Raw genomic sequence first — 21,514 nt, 5'->3', positions numbered from 1 at the left:
AACCGAGAAGATGCTTCTGACTTAAACGGCATATTCCTCTGAGAAAAAGGGGGTACTAAGGAAGCGGGGGGACAAGCCCTCTAACTCAAACTGGCTGAAGTTAAGAAGGGGGCCAACGACAAAGGGGAGTAGTAGACCTAAGAGCGGAAATGATGGCCTCAACACATAAGAGCAACGATAGGCGGTAAAAGACAGGACACACACAGACACTCAGAATACCCAAAGTACAAGTAATAAAGAAGAAACTATTAATTATTTTTCTCAAAAAAGGGAGATGTTAGAAGAAATAATACAACTTAGCCTGAGCCAGTTGCAAAGCAATCCCAAAGTTTCAAACGTCAAACGAGATCTGGATAACTCTCACTACACATGTTGGGATAGGATCTAGCCTCGAGCCAGTGGAAGCTGTCAAGCTTTAGAATGAGACTGAGTGGGAGCTGGGTATCGGCACCGAACCAAACCAACAAGAATGAAGGCAGGATAGGGACAACATAACCTCTACAGTTATCCGGCATCTACCAATCCCCTGTCTCTTTATCCTCCTCTGTCATGTTTCAGAATCTCGCATATCGAGGAAAGGAGGCATCACTCTACTTTTTTCAAAAACCGTTTTGCAAGAAGGATCAACAGCTTGAATTAAACCTTTAGTCAGACCAAGTTTACCATTCTTGTCTGCAGAAATTTCATAGCAATAGATACATACTTAGTTTTCTATTCCTTTCTGACAGGAAAACTGGGAGCATCAGAGTTATTTAATGGCAGAAGCAGCAACCCAGGGATGGCACAACATTCTGACTAGACAGGGACGCTTTCCCTGTTCCCTCTCCCATGACTGACAAAAGTGGCTCTCCCCCTGCCCACTGCGAGGACTCCCAACAACCAAACAGGACATGGCTAACTCCTGGTCTACAGTGGCTGTAGATGCTACACCAGTAGGAGCTGGGGTAAAAAATGGGTGGTGTGTGGTACAATTAATGGCCACAACAGAGACAACCACTTGCAGCTGTGGCAAATTGCTAGACTGCTGTGATGGCAAAGACTGTTTCCTTAACTTTTTCCTTTTGCTGCTGGAAAAAGGACAGACTGAGGCAGACAGATTATTCCATTATCAAGCCAGAAATGGTACCCCTTTCCCAGGGAAAACATGCAGTAAATGCAGGCAAAAACAAAGTCTTGAAAACTCATTTTCTTTTTCAGACAGACTTTGTAAAAAGCACTTAAACACTTTGCCAGCCCAACAAAGTAACAAACACAAGTTATCCTCAGAAAAATGGTTTTCAGTTACTTTAAAAACCTTTTAAACTGATTGGAAAAGGGGAGCTCCCATTTAAAAGTACAGTAGTCTTGTGACAGTCTATTAAAACAAACACCTAGATTTAAAATAACTTTCCTTAAGAGAAAAGTATTAAACAAAAATTATTCAAAGGAAGGTTATTCTCCTCAAATGGGAAATGATTTGTTGAGGAAAGGAAAAGCGCAAACTGACCGCTGACCCTCAATAGCCTCAGTAGAGCGCACTCTTCAGTGGCAGTAAAGCTCTGAAGGGATTGGTGCCAAAACTTGTCTTTCAATCAGTTAAGCTCCAGCTGCCACACACATTGGGCAAGTAGAAGGTGCCCTGAAGGTTTGGAAGCTGGCTAGCTGTTATATCTTTGGCAGGATACAACCCCATACAGCTAAGGCTACTGCAGCAGTGACCAATTTGAAAAACATCAAGTTATGTACCACATTATATGTCAAAACTTATAACCTTTGCCTTCCATGAACTTGACGAATGCTGAATTGTATCGGTCACTGGTGAGCTTCTCTTCCAGATCAAAGGTCCTTTTCCCTTCAATTTCATCATCCGAGATACCATCATCCTCATACCGTCGTCGCTGCACTGCACGCTAAATAAAAACATTAAAAACATAAGAAAGTTATGTCTCCAAGAGATGCAGCGTCATTCCAAACATATAGCTACAGGAAAAAGCAGCAATGCAGTAAGATATTTAATAATGCTAAACTACCAGGAGCCCTGATCGATACCAGCTAAAGTTTGATAACCATCTACAACTAATTGGCATGCTTTACCGCCACAACCGTTACATCTCTCCACCCACTAGGCTCACCCTCGCCAACACTTACCTTATCCCATCCCTCCTATATGGTGCCTCTATCCTTACTAACCTGCAATCCTCCCTCAAGATTAAACTCTCTTGCTATAATAAAATAACAAAATTTGCAACTGGCCATAGATCCACTTCCCATCACTGCACTGCCCTACACCAACTGAATTGGCTTGAGCTATCCCAATTACCTAATCTATATTTAACTTGCCCAAGCAAACAAACTTATTTTCACCCCCTCTCTGTCCTTCTCGTCACCACCTTTAAAATGCGTCCACCAAATAGACTTTTGAGATATAATTCTCAAAATCTAATTTAACTGCATAAACCTGCCCATCCACCAGGCAAACATCTAATGTCCCTCTCTCTAGCACACCATTGGAATTCCCACCTCTCATCTGCACCACCAGCAGCCTCTTTTCATTCAAAACCTTACTTCACATACACCCAACTTCACTATGGGAATGCTCTTGCTCCCACCACACAATCTCCCTACACTACAGCTACTCTCTATAAGCTATAATTCACAATAGCCTCTCATTGTTTTGTACCCCTAATAAACTCTAGGAATTAGCATAACTCCTGGAATGGTACAATTCATTAGCCTAGAAATTTAACTGCATGAATTAGCGTAACTGTTAAAAAAATTGAGATTGTTTCTGTTATTGCATTGTGCTATATTAAACAGTTAAAAACTTTGACTGTTGATAAATATTACTCTTATTGCATTGTACTAATATGTGCACTCTACTAATATGTGTTTTTCTATTTGTTTAATTTTGCTTCATTTGTGCACATTACATTTCTCTAATAAATTACTCATGCTAAATCTGTCATTTGTAATTTTCTAGAGCTTTTCTCCCCAGGACTCCATTGAAAATGGGCTCTTCGTGGCCTAATTGACTATCCTGGCAAACAAACTATAAATAAATAAATCCTCTGAAGCAAATTCAGACTGCCAGAAGTTACATATGTAGGTCATTTATTTACCAGTACTGGCTTGAGACCACACCCGACCAAGCAAGCAGCTATTCTTGAGATGTCAGCAACAGACAATTCTCAGCTCTACAGCGTTTCCTAGGCATGGTCAACTATTTAGGCAAATTTATACCAGACTTCAGTTATTTGACAACACCTTTAAGACAGCCAACGCGCAAAAATCATACATGGTCATGGTTAGAACAGCACCAGAAGGCATTTGAAGACCTTATGCAAAGAATTGCCACTCCACTTACTTTAAGATACTATGATGTGAATAAACCAATCACTCTTTCCTGTGATGCTTCAAAATTTGTTCTTGGCATAGTTATACTTCAAGAAGGCAGACCAGTAGCCTATGTATCTAGAACACCCAAACTGAAATGCAGCATGCTCAAACTGAGAAAGAACTTTTGGCAAAAGTATCTGCATGTTCCAAGGTTCATGATTTATGGTTGAGTTATTCAAACTGAAACTGACAACCAACCTCTAGTCACTATTCTAAAGAAGCCTATGCATTCAGCTCCAGTGAGATTTCAAAGAATGATACTCAAATTGCAAAAGTACAACTTCAAAATGGACTGTACAAAAGGGCAAACTACTCTATCTGGCTGATACCTTATTCAGATTGCTCAGAAACGGAACAGCTTGATGCAGAGAATTTTGACCGACATGATGGCAGTGAGTAAATGCTTGATGAGTTAAGAGATCACACAAAGAATGATCCAGCTTTGCAAAAGCTCAATCACTACATTAATGCTGCAAGGCCGTCAAAGCAATCTAGCATACCACCTAAAGTGCAAACTTCTTTCCTTACAGAGATGTAATTTGATGGAAGATGGCATTATTTTCAAAGGTCCTAAAACTGTTGTTCCTGATTCCATTTAACAAGCACTTTCGTTTTTTTCAGTATGCAAAAGTACTAAACTGCATTTGCAAAGAGAACCACTTCAGCTAAGTCAAGTTCCTGAACTACCTTGGTCAATAGTAGCCACTGATATCTTCGAGTGGGACAATCAACACTACTTAGTATTGGTAGGCTCTTATTCGAATTGGTTTGAGATTGACTTTATACTTAATCTAACATCCACTACTGTTATTACTAAATTGAAACGTCATTTCTCAGTCCATGGTAGTCCACAAAAACTTATTTCCGACAATGGTACTCAATTTACTAGTCCATTGTTTCAGACATTTGCAAGAGAATGGGACTTTCACTCTGCAATGCATGTTCAGCTAGCCCATTTGACTGTGGATATTCAGGACTGCTAGTAACATGTACCAAAGCAATTACTTGAAAGGTCAAAGCATGACAATACTGATGTTTTTTTTAATTTACTTAATCTCAAACATACCCCGTGGCAATATTCTTGGCTCACCTGGTCAAAGACTTCTATCCAGGTAAACCAGAACAATCCTACCTATTAGTTCCAGTTTATTGAGACCTAAAGCTAAAAACAACAGACCCATCAAGGCTCAATTATTCAAGAAGCATTCTATCCAGAAATCCAGTTATGATAATTAAGCGTACTTTTTTGTCCATTGAGGAAAGCAGAGACAATGAGAATACAGACTGTGAAAGTTTTTGACTGGATTGTTCAAGTTACTGGTAGATGTGCCAAGCCGAGATCCTACCTTGTAGAATCCGAGGGTGTGGAGTACAGAAGAAATCGCAGACATCATCTTCCTGTAACAGAATCAGCATCACATCACTGTTCTTGTGATACAGACTCTAGATATCAGAGCGAACCAAACGTGGTTCTCATCCCAGTGTGTTTCAACCTCTAATTAATTCCATTCCTGAAGATGCTCCAAATACTTCCCAATGTTGAACATTCTGTAGAGAAAGCTCCAGTTGCTAAACCAAATTCCCAGTTTTATGTCACATACGCTCGAATATCCAGGCCATGTGAAATATGCAGCAACATGAACTTAACTGTATACATATATTTAATATATTATTTTACATTTGTTGACTGGGTTTGTCTGGCTGAGCTGACAGCCCCATTACCAGTGGAGGCCCAGGGAGAAAAGCTCCACAACATTTACATATATATTTTTACATTAAAAAGTATGTAAAAAAGACCAACAATACTTGAGTTGAAATTAAGCAGGAGATAATATTAAAGTTTTAAGTTAGAAAAAGTACAATTTAGAAAATATGTAGGGTGATTGAGTTTACATTACATTTACAAAACATGACCAAGGAAGAAAAGAGAAGACTGTAGATACTGCCAGGTAGTTGTTGCTAGAGGGAGACATACAGATGTATTCTAAGATGGAGTACGAGGAAATAATTAAGTTAAAATGAGGAAGATAGATAACACTAGAAGTTAAGAGACCCAGTAAAAGGCTGACAGGGTACTAAAATAGGAAAGGATGACCGTTTAAGGGGGGACAGTACAGTGACATATCCAGTGGCTTCTTAGGTAGTCTTTGGCAGCTGATTTGAATATATTTGGTTGATTAAGTGATCGAATTTCCAATGGGAGTTTGTTCCAGGAGATGGTAGGGTGGTAGCTATAGAGGTTTTGACCCATTTTGGTCTTGGGTTTATAGATGTGTAACAAGTCTTGATCTGAACTTCAGAGTGACCTGGAAGGGGTATATGAGGAGATAAAGGGAGTCAGTCTGGGACAGAAGGATGGTTGGTATAAGACAGAGTGGATAACCTGAAGCTGGCATAGGAGAAGCTGGTGGGGTAGTTCCAGCTAGTTTAAGTGTTTTAAAGAGAGAATGAGGAGTTCTACAGCTATGATTTGCAGCAAATCTAGCCACTTTGTTATAGGTATTCTCTAGTTTAGTTAGGAGGGTGGTGTGGAGGTTAGAGAGGATCTGTGCGCTATACTTTAGGCTTGGTAAGAGATAAGCATGAGAGAGGGAGACTTTGGCCTCGTTAGATAGGGACTTTTATTTCTATATATATACAGGCAAAGTTTTTGTTGGGTTTTCCTAATACAACTATTGACATGCAAATCGAATTTCAGTTGGTCATCTATCGTGACCCTTAGGTGTGTGTCGGCTTCAACTATGATAGGAGTATTAGCTAGAGAATGGATAGTAAAACTGGATTTGAGGTTATTCGGGCTTTTGGGAAGAAAAAGTAAGAGTTTAGTCTTTCTAGCATTTAGAATTAGCTGGTTGTTGGGACAGTTGGGTTTCAACAGAGTTGAAGAATTTCTGAGTAATAGAATGCAAGCCGGAGAGGGTATACATGTACCTAGTCTGGTATAATTGCATGACAAAAAACTACCTGTAATATCTGCATGCCAAACAGATTCAGAACGGTGCATGATCTATTTCTCAAAAAGGGAGGATGCAGATCAGAGTGTATGCACTGTGTCTTTAAGAAGTTTATCAAGGACTGAGCATGCATATATAAAAATACAGGGCACGTGCTATTCCCAGTGCCATTTTGAAAGTGCAGCCAGATAATGAGCATGTATGATTTTAGTGGTTGTTTTGTATAGACATTCCTCAAGTTAAAGTCAGTAAACTCCTATCGTAATGTGTTTGGACACAATAGAAGAGTCTTCATGGGTTCTGTTCAAGTAGCTTTGTTATATACAAAGTAGGAAAGCGACACAAAGGAACTTCCACAAAAAAGTGGATCAAGGTTACAAGCAAGACACCAAACAGAAAATCCTTTCAATTTGGACAAATAAGATTTCCTGGCCTCGTGCAGAACCTGAAGCACATCTTCAGAAAAAAAGTGCCTAAAAATGATCAAACCCCATCACCCACAGTGTCAGTTGAAAAGTGGACAAGTGCGGATGGATGACAGATCTAGTGGAGGAGTAGGTCCACCCTGTGAAGCAACTTGCAATGACTGTCCTTAGCTTAGTGCAGAAGAGGGAACAAATGCTATCTGGGTCAAAAGAAAGTCACCAACAAGATTTTGGGAAAGTCTTGTTCCGTCTTGAACAGGACCCTCTGTATGACAGGAGGGGGAAAGGAAGGCATAAAGAAACAATCCCTTCCACAAAAAAGACAGGGCATCCACCTTCCAAGCCAGAGGACATGGGACTAGTGCAAAAGAGAGGAAGTGATCTGTTCAGAGGGGAGACAGAAAGATTTACTTGAGAAGTACTCCACTGGTGGACAACATCCAGAAACACCTCTGTGAAGCATCCATTTGTGAATCAGTGTTAGGGACCAGCTCAGAGAGTCTGCCACAATGTTCTAATCTGAAAAAATACAAACAGCCTGAAGAGTCATCCGATGCCAATAACCACCAAAATAAAAATGCTGGGTAATGAAATGAAACTAAGGCAATGGATCGCAATGATCCCTAGTGGGAGAAAATCTTGAAATGCCTGCAATGTTAGTAGGACTGCTCTCACCTCTGGAACACTGATATGCAAATTGGGGGACCACATGCCTTGGACGGTCCTTCCCAAGAAATGGGACTTTATTACTTCTTTACCTCCTCATATATGCACAATCTGATTTATTGTGTTTAGATGAGCATCAATGAAACTCCAGGCTCTGTACCGGTAGCAGTTTAGATTTGGAAATATTGACTGCAATGCCTAGTGATCAGCAAATTCGGAGCAAACAGTCTCTGGATTGTTCTAGGAGATGCATGACTGGGGGTTGTGAGGAGTTATTTGTTTAGATACGGAAACACCTGGAATACTTGTAGTCTCAGGAGAGCAGCTACTACTGCCTTACAATTGGTAAACATCATGGAGGCCTGTGGTGAATACAAAGGGCAGGGCAACTGATAGTGACTGGCTCCCAATTGAAAGAGCAAGCGTCTTCAAGAGCATCTGTTTATTTTGATGCGACAGACTGCATCCTGAAGATCAAATGAGCAGATCTGATTGTCCTTGTGTAAAAGAGGAAGAATGGACTGAACTGGTACCATTAGGAGCTTTGATTTCCTCACATATTGGTTCAGACTGCTTGGATCCAAAATTGGTCTCAGGTACTTGTCCTTTTTGGCACTAAAAAGAAAGTACAGTTGTGTACACTTACTCTAAATGTAGATAGTCGAGTGTATTCAATGTTGCAGTCTTAACCAATGGGTTATCCGGCTCCCAGTAGCCCTCGATCGGCCAGAATACCAAAGGTAAGTAAAAATGACGTTGGCTGTCTTCGGTTGTAAAGGACGTCAGGGCGTCTGATACAAAAGGAGGCGATGTCACTTCCTCAGTCTTTCTTGCCGTAACAGTCAGAATCCAACAGAAAACAAGGCTTAAACCAAATTTAGCCTGTATTTTAGGAAAAGAGAAAAGGGGGGAGGGAAAGCAGGACTGCAACAGTGAATACACCAGAACATCTACATTTATCGTAAGTGTACACAACTGTACTACGTTCATAGTGTTTCACTGTTGCAGTCCTAACCAATGGGTTGATTACCAAAGCCCAGAGAAATGGGAGGAGGAGCCAACAGAATCAAGGATTGGAGATAATGCCCTGCAGAACAGCAGTGGCAAACCCTGCCTGGCTCTTGAAAACAAAGGCAAATTATAATGCTTTGTGAAAGTGTGAGCAGAAGACCATGTGGCAGCCTCCAAAATGTCTTTAGTAGGGACACCCCTTAAAAAGGCTGCATAAGTGGAAGCTGCGCTAGTTGAGTGGGTCCTATGTCTTGAGGAGGAACCTTGCCATGAAAGGAATAACAAAAAGTAATACAATGTGCAATCCATTTAGAAATGGTTTGCTTAGAAATAGCCTTGCCCTGGGCTCCAGGGGCAAAACTGACCAATAGCTGTGCTGATTTCCGAAGGTCTTTAGTCCTGTCCAGGTAAAACCTGAGCTGTCTATGCACATCAAGAGAATGTAAGATTCTTTCACCTCTATTCTGAGTATTAGGAAAGAAGGTAAGAAGCTGTATGGACTGATTAAAAAAGTCAGGCTAGAAACCACCTTGGGCATAAAGGAGGGGTTGGTCCTCAGAGACCATATCTGCATGGAAAATAAGAAAAGGCTCCACAGCCATTAAAGCATGCAGCTCTGAAACCCTCCTCACTGAAGTTATAGCCAAGAGGAAGGCAGTCTTCCACGAGAGAAACTTTAAATATCCAGTGGCAGATGGCTTAAAAGGAGGAAGAGTGAGCTTCTCTGGAACAAGGTGCCCTTCTGGGTGGTTTTAAGTTTCAAGCACCTCTGAGAAACATTTTCATCAGGGGATGAGAGAAAATGGGTTGTTCAAAAGAACAATGAGCAGAAATGGCTGAAGCATGGATCTTGACAGAGGAAAAAGAGAGACCACCCTGAAGCAAAACAGCCAGGTATTCCAGGATCAGAGGAAGGGTAGGCTGAGAAGATGATTCCCCTCTAGCCTGCATCCAATAAGAGAATCTTTCCCATTTGCCAGCATAAGACTTCCTAGTGCTAGGCCTCCTGGCCTCCCTCAGCATGTCAACCACCTGCTGGGAAAGGGAAGAAGAAAAGGATTGAGTCATACAATGAGCCATGCTGCCAAATGGAGAGATTGAAGATGAGGATGTAGAATGTTTCCCCCTTCCTGAACCAAAAGATCTGGCTTCGGAGAAAGATGCCAAAGAGGAAATTGGGAGAGACTGTGAAACAGTGAATAGCAATGCTGTCTGGGACAGTCCGGAGCTATAAGAATAGTCCTTGGTCATTCATCCCTGATCTTCAATAATACTCTGCGAAGAAGAGGAAGAGGAGGGAAGGCTTAAACTGACAACAGCATCTAAAGGAAGGACAGAGCATCCACTTTCCAGGCTCTGCTGTGATGCTGTCTGGTGCAAAAAAAGAAGTAGAAGATGGTTGTTTGGAGAGAAGAAAAGATCCACTTGAGGAGTGCCCCAATGTTGAATGATGATGTAAAAAACTGCTCGGTTCAACTGCCACTCGTGAGGATTCAGGGTCTGTCAGCTCAACTGGTCTGCCAAAAAATTGAGCCTTCCTGGAAGAAGCTAAGTTAGGAGATGCAGGCCCAGGGATGCTGCTATGGCCCAAAGACTCTTGCTCTGTGTGCACAGGAGGTAAGAATGAGTCCCTACCTGCTTGATGTGCCACATGACTGTGGTGTTGTCTGTCCTGACAAGAAGGGTCCCTGGAGAAAGAAGATGCTTGAAAGCTAGTATGGCCTGCTGGACTGCCATCAACTCCTTTAAAATTTATAAACCAAGAATGAGTGCAGCAGTGTCAATGTCCACCAATAATAACAAGCAGGCACCGCTTTGGATACGTTCACTCTCTATCAATTTATTCAACAAATACAAAAAGTTAGATTGAGCGCTTCCTTCCCTTCCATAGGGATTTCATCAGAATCAAATTACTATCCAATTTCCCTCCTTGTATCCCCCTGTGATAATAATGTCATCAAGAATTAAAACAATTTTTAAAAAAAAAATTTTTTTTTTAAATACATTTAAAGGGACATCCCTTTTAAACAACCCTATTTACAAAACAAGTTAAAAATTCAAACATTTAAAGTTCATTCCATTCCTAAAAAATACTAATATGTGTATAGTATTGCTTGAAACTAATAGTATATTATATATTTAATTAAGCGTGCTCTTGAATTTATCTTAGAAATACACAAAATATGTGAATATAAACATATATATTTATGCCATTTAAATATATATTTATACAATTGTATAAAAAATGTATTAAAAACATATGTAAAAAAAAACAAGAATACTTTATGTTCTTATTTTCCGCATTCCATTCTCTTAATTAATATAGGTTTTATTGAAATTATTTCATTTAACCCTGGGGGCTGACTTGCTTGTAATTTTATTTGCCATCTTAATTCCCTTTCCTCAATATGGCTTCTATAGTCGCCTCCCCTGGGGTTTTGTGACACTTTCTAAAATTGCAAATCTAAACTCTTTATATGCCACACAGCTAATAGAATGCCTATATTGGGCATTATTTACATTTTTAGTAGCTATTTATATGTAATTAGAAATCCTGTCCCTCAATCTTCTCTCTGTCTTACCTACATAGAATGAGGGACAGGACTTACACATAGCCAAATATATAACTCCTATAGTCTGACAATGACCTTTTTCAAATCTAACCATGGTTTGCAAAGAATTATTGATGGTCACCTTTCTCATCTAGGCAAATATATTTACATTGCGTACAGTGTCCACATTTGTTAGTACGTTCTCTATTTTTGTTTTTCATGCCCTTCTCAAAAGTTTTTTTAAATTAGGGCCTACTTTATAAACAAAATTTGGTTTAGTACCACCAATGTTCCACAACCTCTGATTATTCCTTAAAATAGCCCAATTCCTTTTCACTATTCTCTCTACCTCATATGTATTTTTTCCATATGGAACTACCATAGCTTTCTCAAACCTATTATTCTCTCTATCTATTGAACTTCTACCCACTTTAGTACTCTCTAAATTCCCTAACAATGGCTTATATTTTTTCCCCATTCACTTCTTACATAATTAAGATATTCATCCAATATTTTTCTGGGGTAACCTCTCTCTTGAAATAAGGTGACAACCCCCTTCAATTCTTTATCAATATCTTCAATATTTGAGGTCATTCTAGCTATTCTTATTAATTGCCCCTTTACTATACTGTTCTTTTGTTTAAAAGGGTGATCACTTGTATATTGTAAATAAGAATTACTAAAAGATGGTTTCCTATATACCTTACTTTTAAAACCCTTCATATTTCTCTATGTATGTGTCTAAGTAATTTATTACATTCTTATCATAGGTGTATGTAAATTTTAAAAATCTTGTACTCATTTAGATGTTGAATCAATTCCTTTATTAAATTCTCCGGTCCTTTCCATAAGATAAAGATGTTATCCAAGAATCTCACATACAAGTTCATATACTGAAAAAATCTACTTTGAAAGACATGGCTTTGTTCCCATTCCAGCAATACAAGGTTTGCAAATATAGGGGCACAGGACGCCCCCATAGCTACCCCTTTGTATTGCCTATAATATTCTCCTTCAAATATTATATAGTTATGCTCTAAAACTATTTCCATAAATTCCATGATTAGCTCCTTTTTAACATTATCTATTACAGTATTATGTAGACTGAGAATATTTCCAGTCGTTCCTCTTTTGGAATGGTTGTAAAAAGATCTACCATGTCTATGGTTATAAAAATTAATTCCTGATCCCACAAATCATTATGTATTCTACCCAGAAAATCCCAAGAATCTTTAAGTATATGTTCACCATTCACTATCTGTTGCTTTAGCCATCTATCTATAACCACACCAAAGGGGTAGGTTTTTGATCCACAACCATCCACTATCGGTCTGAATAATAAATTGTCCAGGCCTTTATGGGTTTTAGGTATGCCAAATATAGTTGCTACTATTGGCTTTACTACTTTTAAATAATTACACAGATCTCCAGAAATTCTTTGTTCCAAAAAAGTATCTTCTAAATAAAAGTCAATTCTTCTATGACTAATATTAATTTCATTCAATGAAGATGGCTGGTATGTATCTAAATCATTTAGAATTTCAAATACTTTTTGGGAGTATTCCATGGAATCATAAAAAAACATACCTCCCCCCCCCCCTTATCTGTGTCATTTCCCCTAAGCATTTTTAAAACTTCATTTTCTTCTTTACTTAGGTTATAATTCATTGACACATACTGTTCTTTACTTTTCAGCTTATAAATATCCTCTATAATGGCTTTTTCCAAAATATCCTCTATAATGGCTTTTTCCAAAATATTAAGTGTTGGTTCTAATGGTGGGTTAAAAATACTTTTATTCCTGGGTTCTGTATTCCTCTCTCCTTTCATTTTGTACCTGTTCCTGAAACAAATATGCAAGATTCAATTTTCTCATATGCATTTTAAGCTCTGTTACTGTTTCCGTATAATCAAACTTTTTAGTGGGCACAAATTTCAAACCTTTCATACATAAATTAAAATGTTCTTTTGTCAACTCTAAACCTGCGTAGTTGTATATATGGTATCCATTCATAGTGAATTTTATTCCATCCTGTACTATAATTTTTACCACCTCTACTTTTTGTTCCTGTTCTTTTTGTTCCATCCATTTTCTATCCGACCTGTCTTCTTCCAGTCCCACATCCCATTCTTGTCGATACTGAAAATGTTGGGGCTCATTAAAATCTCTATAGTTATATTCACTAAAGTAGGGTTTACCCCTTGTTCCATATGTATACTGTCCTTTATGATCATATCCCTTTCCACTATCCCTTTCTCTGTATTCTTTACTTAACTTGTCAGTTTTAAACACATATGCCCTATTATTTTTGTATTCATTCAAATCTCTGCATTTTTTTTACATTTTGTATTAAATATTTTGTTAAACAAACTCAATATTTTCCATTTTCCTATAAAATAGATCTTCATCTATAAATACAAGATCATTTCTAATTTTTCTATCTAAAATCTCTGCTTGTTCAATGAGCACACTTAATTTCTTGTCATTATTTTTTTTATAATTTTCTCCATCAGTTCCAAACCATGCCTGTTAAACATTTCAACAAATTCAGCTACTATATTATCATCATAGTCTAACCCAAATGGGAATTTGTATACCCTTAATCCCCTAGGTACGATTCATTTTATCATACATTGATAAATAACCATTTTCCAACTGTATTTTCTTAAAAACATTTTTGATTCAAATTTATAAATCATGTCTTTCAAAGTTCCATCAGTAGATTCATTTTTACTTTACATATCTTTGTGTGTTTTTTCTACAAGATCTTCATCAGAAAACACATACTGCTTAGATAAATCAAAACCTTTATTATATATATTGTCTTTATCTTGCGGCACAGTATTTTGCATATTACTCACTTGTCTCTGTACTGTCCTTGTATGTTCTAACATAGAACATGCATTCCGTTCATCTCTAATACCGCTCCTGCTTACATTATTGTGTCGTTCGTTAAGTACGCCCTGTCCGAGCGTTTCTTTCGGTCTTGCCCCCATTCTTAAAGTCTCAGAACCAGTATCATTATTATTCTCAGAGCCCTTTCCAAATAGGCTCCCACATCCGTTTGTGTTTCCACAATATTTAGCGTTCACCTCCTTGTACTCTTCCTCTCCTTCTGGCCTTTTGCCTCATGTCGCACTAAGCGTGTCGTCATCAATGGGGGACGAATGACGCTTCCTTTTACTATTAGCTCCTATACTTCATTGACCAGACTGTGTAAGGAGCTCTAAGACGAGTGAGCTCTCCCTTGATGGTCGCAAGTTCCGACTGAACTTGATGCAGTTCCTCTCTCCGAATAGTGGAGAAAATCGCAGGAATGTCAAGTGAATCCATACCTCCCAGGGCTCAAAAATTCCACTAATAAACCAAGAATGAGCCCAGCAGTGTCAGTGTCCACTAATAATAACAAGCAGGCACTGCTTTGGATACGTTCACTCACGATCAATTTATTCAACAAATACAAAAAGTTAGACTGAGCGCTTTCTTCCCTTCCATAGGGATTTCATCAGAATCAAATTGCTATCCAATTTCCCTCCTTATATCCCCCTGTGATGATGTGATCATTAAAACATTTTTTTAAAAATACATTTAAAGGGACATCCCTTTTAAACGCTATTTATAAAAGTTAAAAATTCAACCATTTAAAGTTCATTCCATTCCTAAAAAATACTAATGTGTATAGTATTGCTTGAAACTAATAGTATATTATATATTTAATTAAGCGTGCTCTTGAATTTATCTTAGAAATACACAAAAATGTGAATATAAACATATTTATACAATTGTATAAAAAATGTATTAAAAACATATGTAAAAAAACATGAATACTTTATGTTCTTATTTTCTGCATTCCATTCTCTTAATACAAGTTTTATTGAAATTATTTCATTTAACCCGGGGGGGCTGACTTGCTTGTAATTTTACTTGCCATCTTAATTCCCTTTCCTCAATATGGCTTCTATAGTCACACCCCCCCCCCCCGAGGTTTTGTGACACTTTCTAAAATTGCAAATCTAAACTCTTTATATGCCACACAGCTAACAGAATGCCTGTATAGGGCATTATTTACATTTTTAGTAGCTATTTGGTATGTATGTTCGTAAATCCTGTCCCTCAATCTTCTCTCTGTCCCCAGGGGAGGTGACTACAGAATCCATACTGAGGAAAGGGAATTAAGATGGCAAATAAAATTACAAGCAAGTCAGTCCCCTGGGTTAAATGAAATAATTTCAATAAAACCTATATTAAGAGAATGGAATGTGGAAAATAAGAACATAAAGTATTCATGTTTTTTTTTTTACATATGATTTTAATATATATTTATACAACTGTATAAAAATGTATTTAAATGGCATAAATTTAGAAGTTATGTACCTACCATAACGTTCCATGTTGTCGTCTTCTCGCCTTCTTTCTTGCCGGATGGGTTCGGAGCCGATCCTCGGCTCTGACCCGGCCACTCTAAAAGCTCGAGAGCTAGTTCCACCGGCTCGAGGCTCCCCTATATCCCACAATGCTAGGCGGTAACTCCTCAGATCTTGTTTGAAAGCTAAGGCCAGTAATAAAATTCCATAACGAACAAAGAAAAAAACTCTTCTAGGTCTGTCCTGGCTAGGGGGAAGGACGGGACGCAAGAAAGAAGGCGAGAAGACGACAACTAACATGGAACGTTATGGTAGGTACATAACTTCTAAATGTTAAGTTGTCAATCTCGCCTTCATTCTTGCTGGATGGGACCGCGTCCCTAGCACCTTGTCCCGGGTGGCCAATCGGAACAGACTCTTGAGTACAGTGGAACCAAAGTTGGCTCGGTCTCTAGAGGCCAAGTCCAACTTATAATGATTAATGAAGGTATGGGGAGAAGCCCAAGTAGCTGCAGAACAAATCGAATCAATAGGCAGCCTATCTTGGAAAGCTACAGAAGTGGCTTAAGCTCTAGCTGAATGAGCCCTGGGTTTGGATGGCAACCGTTGATGTCTTATCTCATATACTAGAGTAATCAAAGACTTTAGAAACTGGAAGGCCCATTCTACCTTCTGCATAAGAAACAAAACAGTTGGTCAGATTTCCTGAATTGTTTGGTCCTGTCTAAATAGTACCCAAGTTGGCGATGAATATCTAAACAGTGTAACTTTTGTTCTGACCTATTAGAATAATTTGGGAAGAAAACAGGAAGCTCAATGGTTTGATTCAAATTTGCCAATGAAGCTACTTTGGGCAAAAAAGACGGGTTAGTACGCAAGGACACCGTGTCTTTATGAAATACTAGATAAGGGGGTCGACTACACAGAGCATGAAGTTCAGAGACTCTTCTAGCTGAGGTGATAGCTACTAAAAAGAGAGCGTCTTCCACGAAAGTAATTTTATAGAACATGAAGCCGCAGGTTCAAAGGGGGGAAGAATTAAGGATGCCAGAACCAAGTTGAGATCCCATTGAGGAGGAGGGGCTCTGATGGGTGGTTTGAGTAGAAAGACTCCCTTTAAAAAGGCCTTGCAGAGTTTGTGAGACATGATAGAGGACTCAGACTCCAACATGAAAGTTGGAAACTCCAACATGAAAGTTGGAAATTGCAGCCAATTGAACTCTAATGGTAGATGGGGATGAACCTGCATGGAAAAGTTCGGCTAGAAAGTCTAGAACTGTTTGAATAGAAGCAGTGAAAGGATCTATATTCTTTGACTGCGCCCAATAGGAAAAACGTTTCCACTTGCTATGATAAATCTTCCGAGTGGAAGATTTATGAGAGGCAATGAAGATATCTCTAACTGAGTGAGATATCAAGGGAAGCCTGGCTAAGGTCGGAATTGGAGGAACCAAGCTGTGAGGTTCAAAGAGGGAAGGGAGTGGTGCAACTGACCCGACTGATGGGTCAAGAGGTCTGGAACTGGGTCCAGATGCCACGGTTGTTCCAACAGATAACGGTGGAGAAAGGGGAACCAAATTTGTCGAGGCCAGTAAGGGGCAATGAGGATCATAGAATCTTCCTGAGCGATGGCTTTCTGTATCAGCTGGGATATCAGTGGGAAGGGAGGAAAGGCATAGAGAAGTCCCCGAGGCCAAACGTGCACTAGAGCGTCTCTGCTGGGATGGCCTGGTTGGGGAAAGATGGTGAAAAAATCGTCGCACTTGCTGTTTTGGGGAGTAGCGAAAAGGTCACAGCAAGGCCTGCCCCACTTTCGAAAAACTTTCTCCAACACTGAATTGTTCAGAGACCACTCGTGAGGCATGAGAATAGCTCTGCTCAATTTGTCCGCAATCACATTGGACTTCCCGGGGATGTGCGTTGCTAACAGAAAATCACCGAGAAGAAATCGCCCATTGCCATAGTCTGAGTGCCTCTCGACATAGGGGGTAAGACATGGTTCCGCCTTGTTTGTTGATGTACCACACTACAGACATGTTGTCTGTTTGGATTGCTATAGTTCCCTTGGGAAGAGAGTCTTGTAGGGCTTGCATTGCTAGAAGCACTGCTCTCATCTCTAGGACGTTTATGTGCAAGTGGCACTCTAACGGTTGCCACATGCCCTGGACTGTCCTGCCCTGGAAATGCCCCCCCCACCCGATCAGGGAGGCGTTCGTTGTCACTGTAGCAACCGGAGGGGGAGGGACAAAGGGTCTCCCTAGGAGGAGCTGAGGGGATGTGATCCACCAAGAGAGATGACTCTTGCACGATTGAGTTATCCGAATAGGATGCGACATTGGAAGGCTTTGGTAAGACCATTGTGTGAAGAGCATCCATTGCAAAATACTCATGTAGAAGCGAGCTAATGGTAGGAGAGGGATGGCCGCCGCCATAATCCCCAAGACTTTCAGGATCTGTCTGGCTTTGACTTTGTTGTTCTGTAAAAGAAGAAAGACCTGTTTGTGAATGTCTGCTATCCTCTGCTCTGCGAGTCTGGCTGACATCTTGACTGTCTCTAGATTTGCGCCTGTGAAAGTAATAACACAAGGCGACAAGACAGACTTTTCGTAGTTTATTGAGATGCCTAGTGCCTGACATGTGCGAAAGGTGTAGTCTCTTGCGAGGAGTAAAAGATGCCTGGTGGGGGCTGCAAGGAGCCAGTCGTCCAAATAAGGAAACACCTGGAATCCTTGACGTCTCAGATGAGAAGCTACCACTGCCATGCATTTGGTAAACACTCGGGGGGGCTGTAGTGAGACCAAAGGGCAGTGCTCTGAATTGAAAATGACTGGTTCCCAGCCTGAAGTGGAGAAACCTCCTGGAGCGTCGATTCATCTTGATGTGATAGTACGCGTCCTGGAGATCTATAGAGCACATCCAGCTGTCCCGCTCCAAAAGGGGGAGAATGGACTGCAGCGTGACCATCCGGAACTTTGTTTTCTTGATAAACTTGTTCAAGTTGCTGAGATCCAATATGGGTCTCCAGTCCCCTGTTTTCTTTGGAACCAAAAAGAATTTGGAGTAGGTTCCGGATCCTACTTGGTCTACTGGCACTGGTTGAATGGCTCTTTTTGCGAGCAGCTTTGAAATTTCTAATGCTGCTTGCTCCCTTTGACTGGGTGGAACATCTGGAGGGATTTTTTGGACAGCTTCGGAACGAAAAGAAAAGGGATTTTGTAGCCTTCGGAAATGATAGACTGTACCCACTTGTCTTGAGTTAGGGATAGCCAGGCTTTTGGGTACAGTGACAACCTTCCCCCGACTGCCTCCGAAGGTGGACAGTTGGGCAACACCTCAGGGATGCTGAAAGGGCTTGTCGGAAAAGGATTCTCGACTGCCCTGATTATGCGGGCCCCCTCTGCCTCTGGGACGGCGTCTACCATTGTTGTTCCCCCCTCTGCCTCTAGAGGGGAATCGACTCTATGCGTCAGACAAGTCTCCTTGAGGTTGTTTACGGAACCACATCTTTCCCCCCTTCTGACCTTTGGGGTAAGGTCTAGAAGGAGTAGAAAAACGGACTCCGACGGCAGAAAGAGTTTTGCCATCAGTCTCGCACCTAGTCAAGGTTTCCTTCACTTGAGGACCAAAGAGGGATGATACATCAAAGGGGGAATTAGTGAAGGACGCCTTAAAGGGGTCCACAAAGTTACAAAGCTGCATCCAGGCGTGCCTACGCAAGGCTACACCTGTACCTGCCGCTCTACTTGCTCCATCAGCCGCATATGAAAGGAGGCGCATGGAGGAGTTGGTTATAGAATAAAGGGTAGCCAGCTGAGAGTTCATCCTATCTTGAAAACCCGCAGCTGTTGGGTCCTTCAGCATTTCACTCGCTTCCTTGAGTAAGTCCCTCTGAAGTAGAGTAAAATGACACAGGTAATTCAGCGATCTCATTGTAAAGGTCGCTGACGAGAACATCTGCTTCCCGTACCTGTCCATCGACCTAGATTCCTTGTTAGGAGGATGAACAGGTACCGAAGGATCAGCTAACTCCTTCTTGGTAGCTGCAGCCACCACCATAGCATCAACAGAGACACCTTTGGTCAGAAATTCTTTATCCTTAGGGGCCGTGATGAACTTAGATGGTCTCCTGGGGGTGGGTTCCACTGAGTCAGGAGCCGCCCAAGCCTTCTTTGCCACCACTTGCATAAGGGGGTCAAAGGGAGGGGACACCCAGGAGGTGGAAGGGCGAGAGCCAAACACCTCAAGGTACACTGATTCATCCTCTGAAGGGTTGAGGGATGCCCAATTTCCCCCTCTGTTTTAAGATTTCAAGGATGTCTGCAAAGGAGACATCTTCAGAGGGGGAACGAGGGGAACCTTCAGAATCCTCTAAATCAGTGTCAGAGGTGACGGACTCAGGGGAGTCAATGTGCTTCCTCTTACACTGCCTCTTCCTAGGGGGCTCTCCTACAAGGTCAGGAGAGGCCTCGGAAGAGGAGATCCCCACAGGGGAAACTTGAGGAGCTGGCTCTCTACTGTCGGGGATGAGAGAGTGAGTCGAAATCACCGGAGGCACCATAGGGGGAGGGGCAGAAAGAACAGACTGTGGAGTAGAACCTGGTTCTAACACGCTCCTCATGACCTCAAAGGCACCCCCTGTCAGGCAGAGCCGGAGGTCTCCGTTCCGAAAAACTGAAAACCTCCCCCGGCACCGACAGTGATGGCTCCGAGGCCGATGTCGGAGCCGAACTCACCAGCGCCGAAGCACCAAGAAGGAGAGTGGGGTCGGACAAGGGTCCGATGCCACTCGCCCCCTCGGAGCCGACAAGGGAAGTCCGGCGCCGAGATTCTTCCAAAGAAGACATCGGAGCCGACGACGGAACCAAAGACAAAGGTATCGGTTCCGACGCCACCACAGTCTCGGGTCCGAGCCGCCCCGGCTCTGAACTCAAGAGTCAGAGGAGGAATAGATTGAGTGGTAGGAATAGGTCTCGACTGTCGAGTCAGACTTTGAAGCATCTGGGCTAATGCCTCGGATTTAAGAAGTCGACTCACTACTCTCTGAAGGTCATGGTCCGATAACCTGGAAGACCTAGAAGAGTGGGATCTATGGCTCCGTTCAGACAGCAAGGGTGATGCTGGAGCCGAATGAACGGAGCCGATAGATGGAGATCGGGACCTCTTTCTGGATGTCGGTTCCGATAAGATCGGAGCCAACAGAGTAATGTCTTCCTCGGCTCCGGCTGGAGCCGAGGACACCATAGGGGCTTGTATTCGAGATTCATCGGCTCCGGCCAGAGCCGATGTTCGAATAGCTTTAGGGCCTCCAGAAGACGGCTCAGAGGCTGGAGCCGAAGGTCTAGAAGGCTTTGAGGGTTTCCCCGATGACTGAGTCGAGGGACCCTCAGGCTTAAGTAAACCCCTTAAAATAAGTTTATTTTTTCTCTCCTGCAGGACTCTAGGGCTGAAGCCATGGCAAACAGCACATGAGTTTTGCAGGTGCAAAGGTCCCAGGCAGTACACACAAGAAGTGTGACCGTCTGTCAGAGACATCTTCTGACAGCACGAGTCACACTTCTTAAAGCCCGAGACCTTTGATTCCTTAGACATATCTAAGGGAAAGTGTAACACACAAGCACACACACACACACCGATTACACTTAGGGTTAAATTAATGCTAATTTAAACAAATTATAGTAATGTAATAATATTCCCTATAAAACACAGTCACTCACTATAGTAAGGGAGGGACTGGGCCTAGGGCCAGAGGGAAGATATTTTGAGATTTGTGGTAAAAAAGGGATGGAAAGTTAACGGGAATGGGATAAACTAATTTAACACTAACTATTTAAAAGAAATATTAACTTTAAAGGGGAAAAAAGGCTAAGAAACTAGTTCTTTACCAAACAACTAACCTGAGCCGGTAGGAACACACCTCGATCGCTGTAGCGGCAAACGAGATCTGAGGAGTTACCGCCTAGCATTGTGGGATATAGGGGAGCCTCGAGCCGGTGGAACTAGCTCTCGAGCTTTTAGAGTGGCCGAGTCGGAGCAGAGAATCGGCTCCGAACCCATCCAGCAAGAATGAAGGCGAGATTGACAACTTAACATATATATGTTTATATTCACATATGTGTGTGTATTTCTAAGATAAATTCAAGAGCACGCTTAATTAAATATATAATAT

The 21,514-nt window shown here is 41.2% G+C and overlaps 1 protein-coding gene across 1 annotated transcript in view; it reads right to left on the bottom strand.

Moving 5' to 3' along the window:
• Positions 1-21,514, bottom strand: part of LOC122810646 (lysine-specific demethylase 2A-like) — a 1,654,939-nt gene that overhangs the window by 1,611,235 nt on the left and 22,190 nt on the right. The window contains exon 3 of the mRNA XM_044082219.1: positions 1,751-1,889. Coding sequence (XP_043938154.1) covers positions 1,751-1,889 — 139 coding nt within the window. The remainder of the gene's footprint in view (positions 1-1,750; positions 1,890-21,514) is intronic.

This window comes from Protopterus annectens, chromosome 9.part0 (genome assembly GCF_019279795.1).
Source record: "Protopterus annectens isolate FY-2018-M chromosome 9.part0, PAN1.0, whole genome shotgun sequence".
Classification (NCBI taxonomy): domain Eukaryota; kingdom Metazoa; phylum Chordata; order Ceratodontiformes; family Protopteridae; genus Protopterus; species Protopterus annectens.
This window is presented reverse-complemented; position numbering and strand designations above follow the sequence as displayed.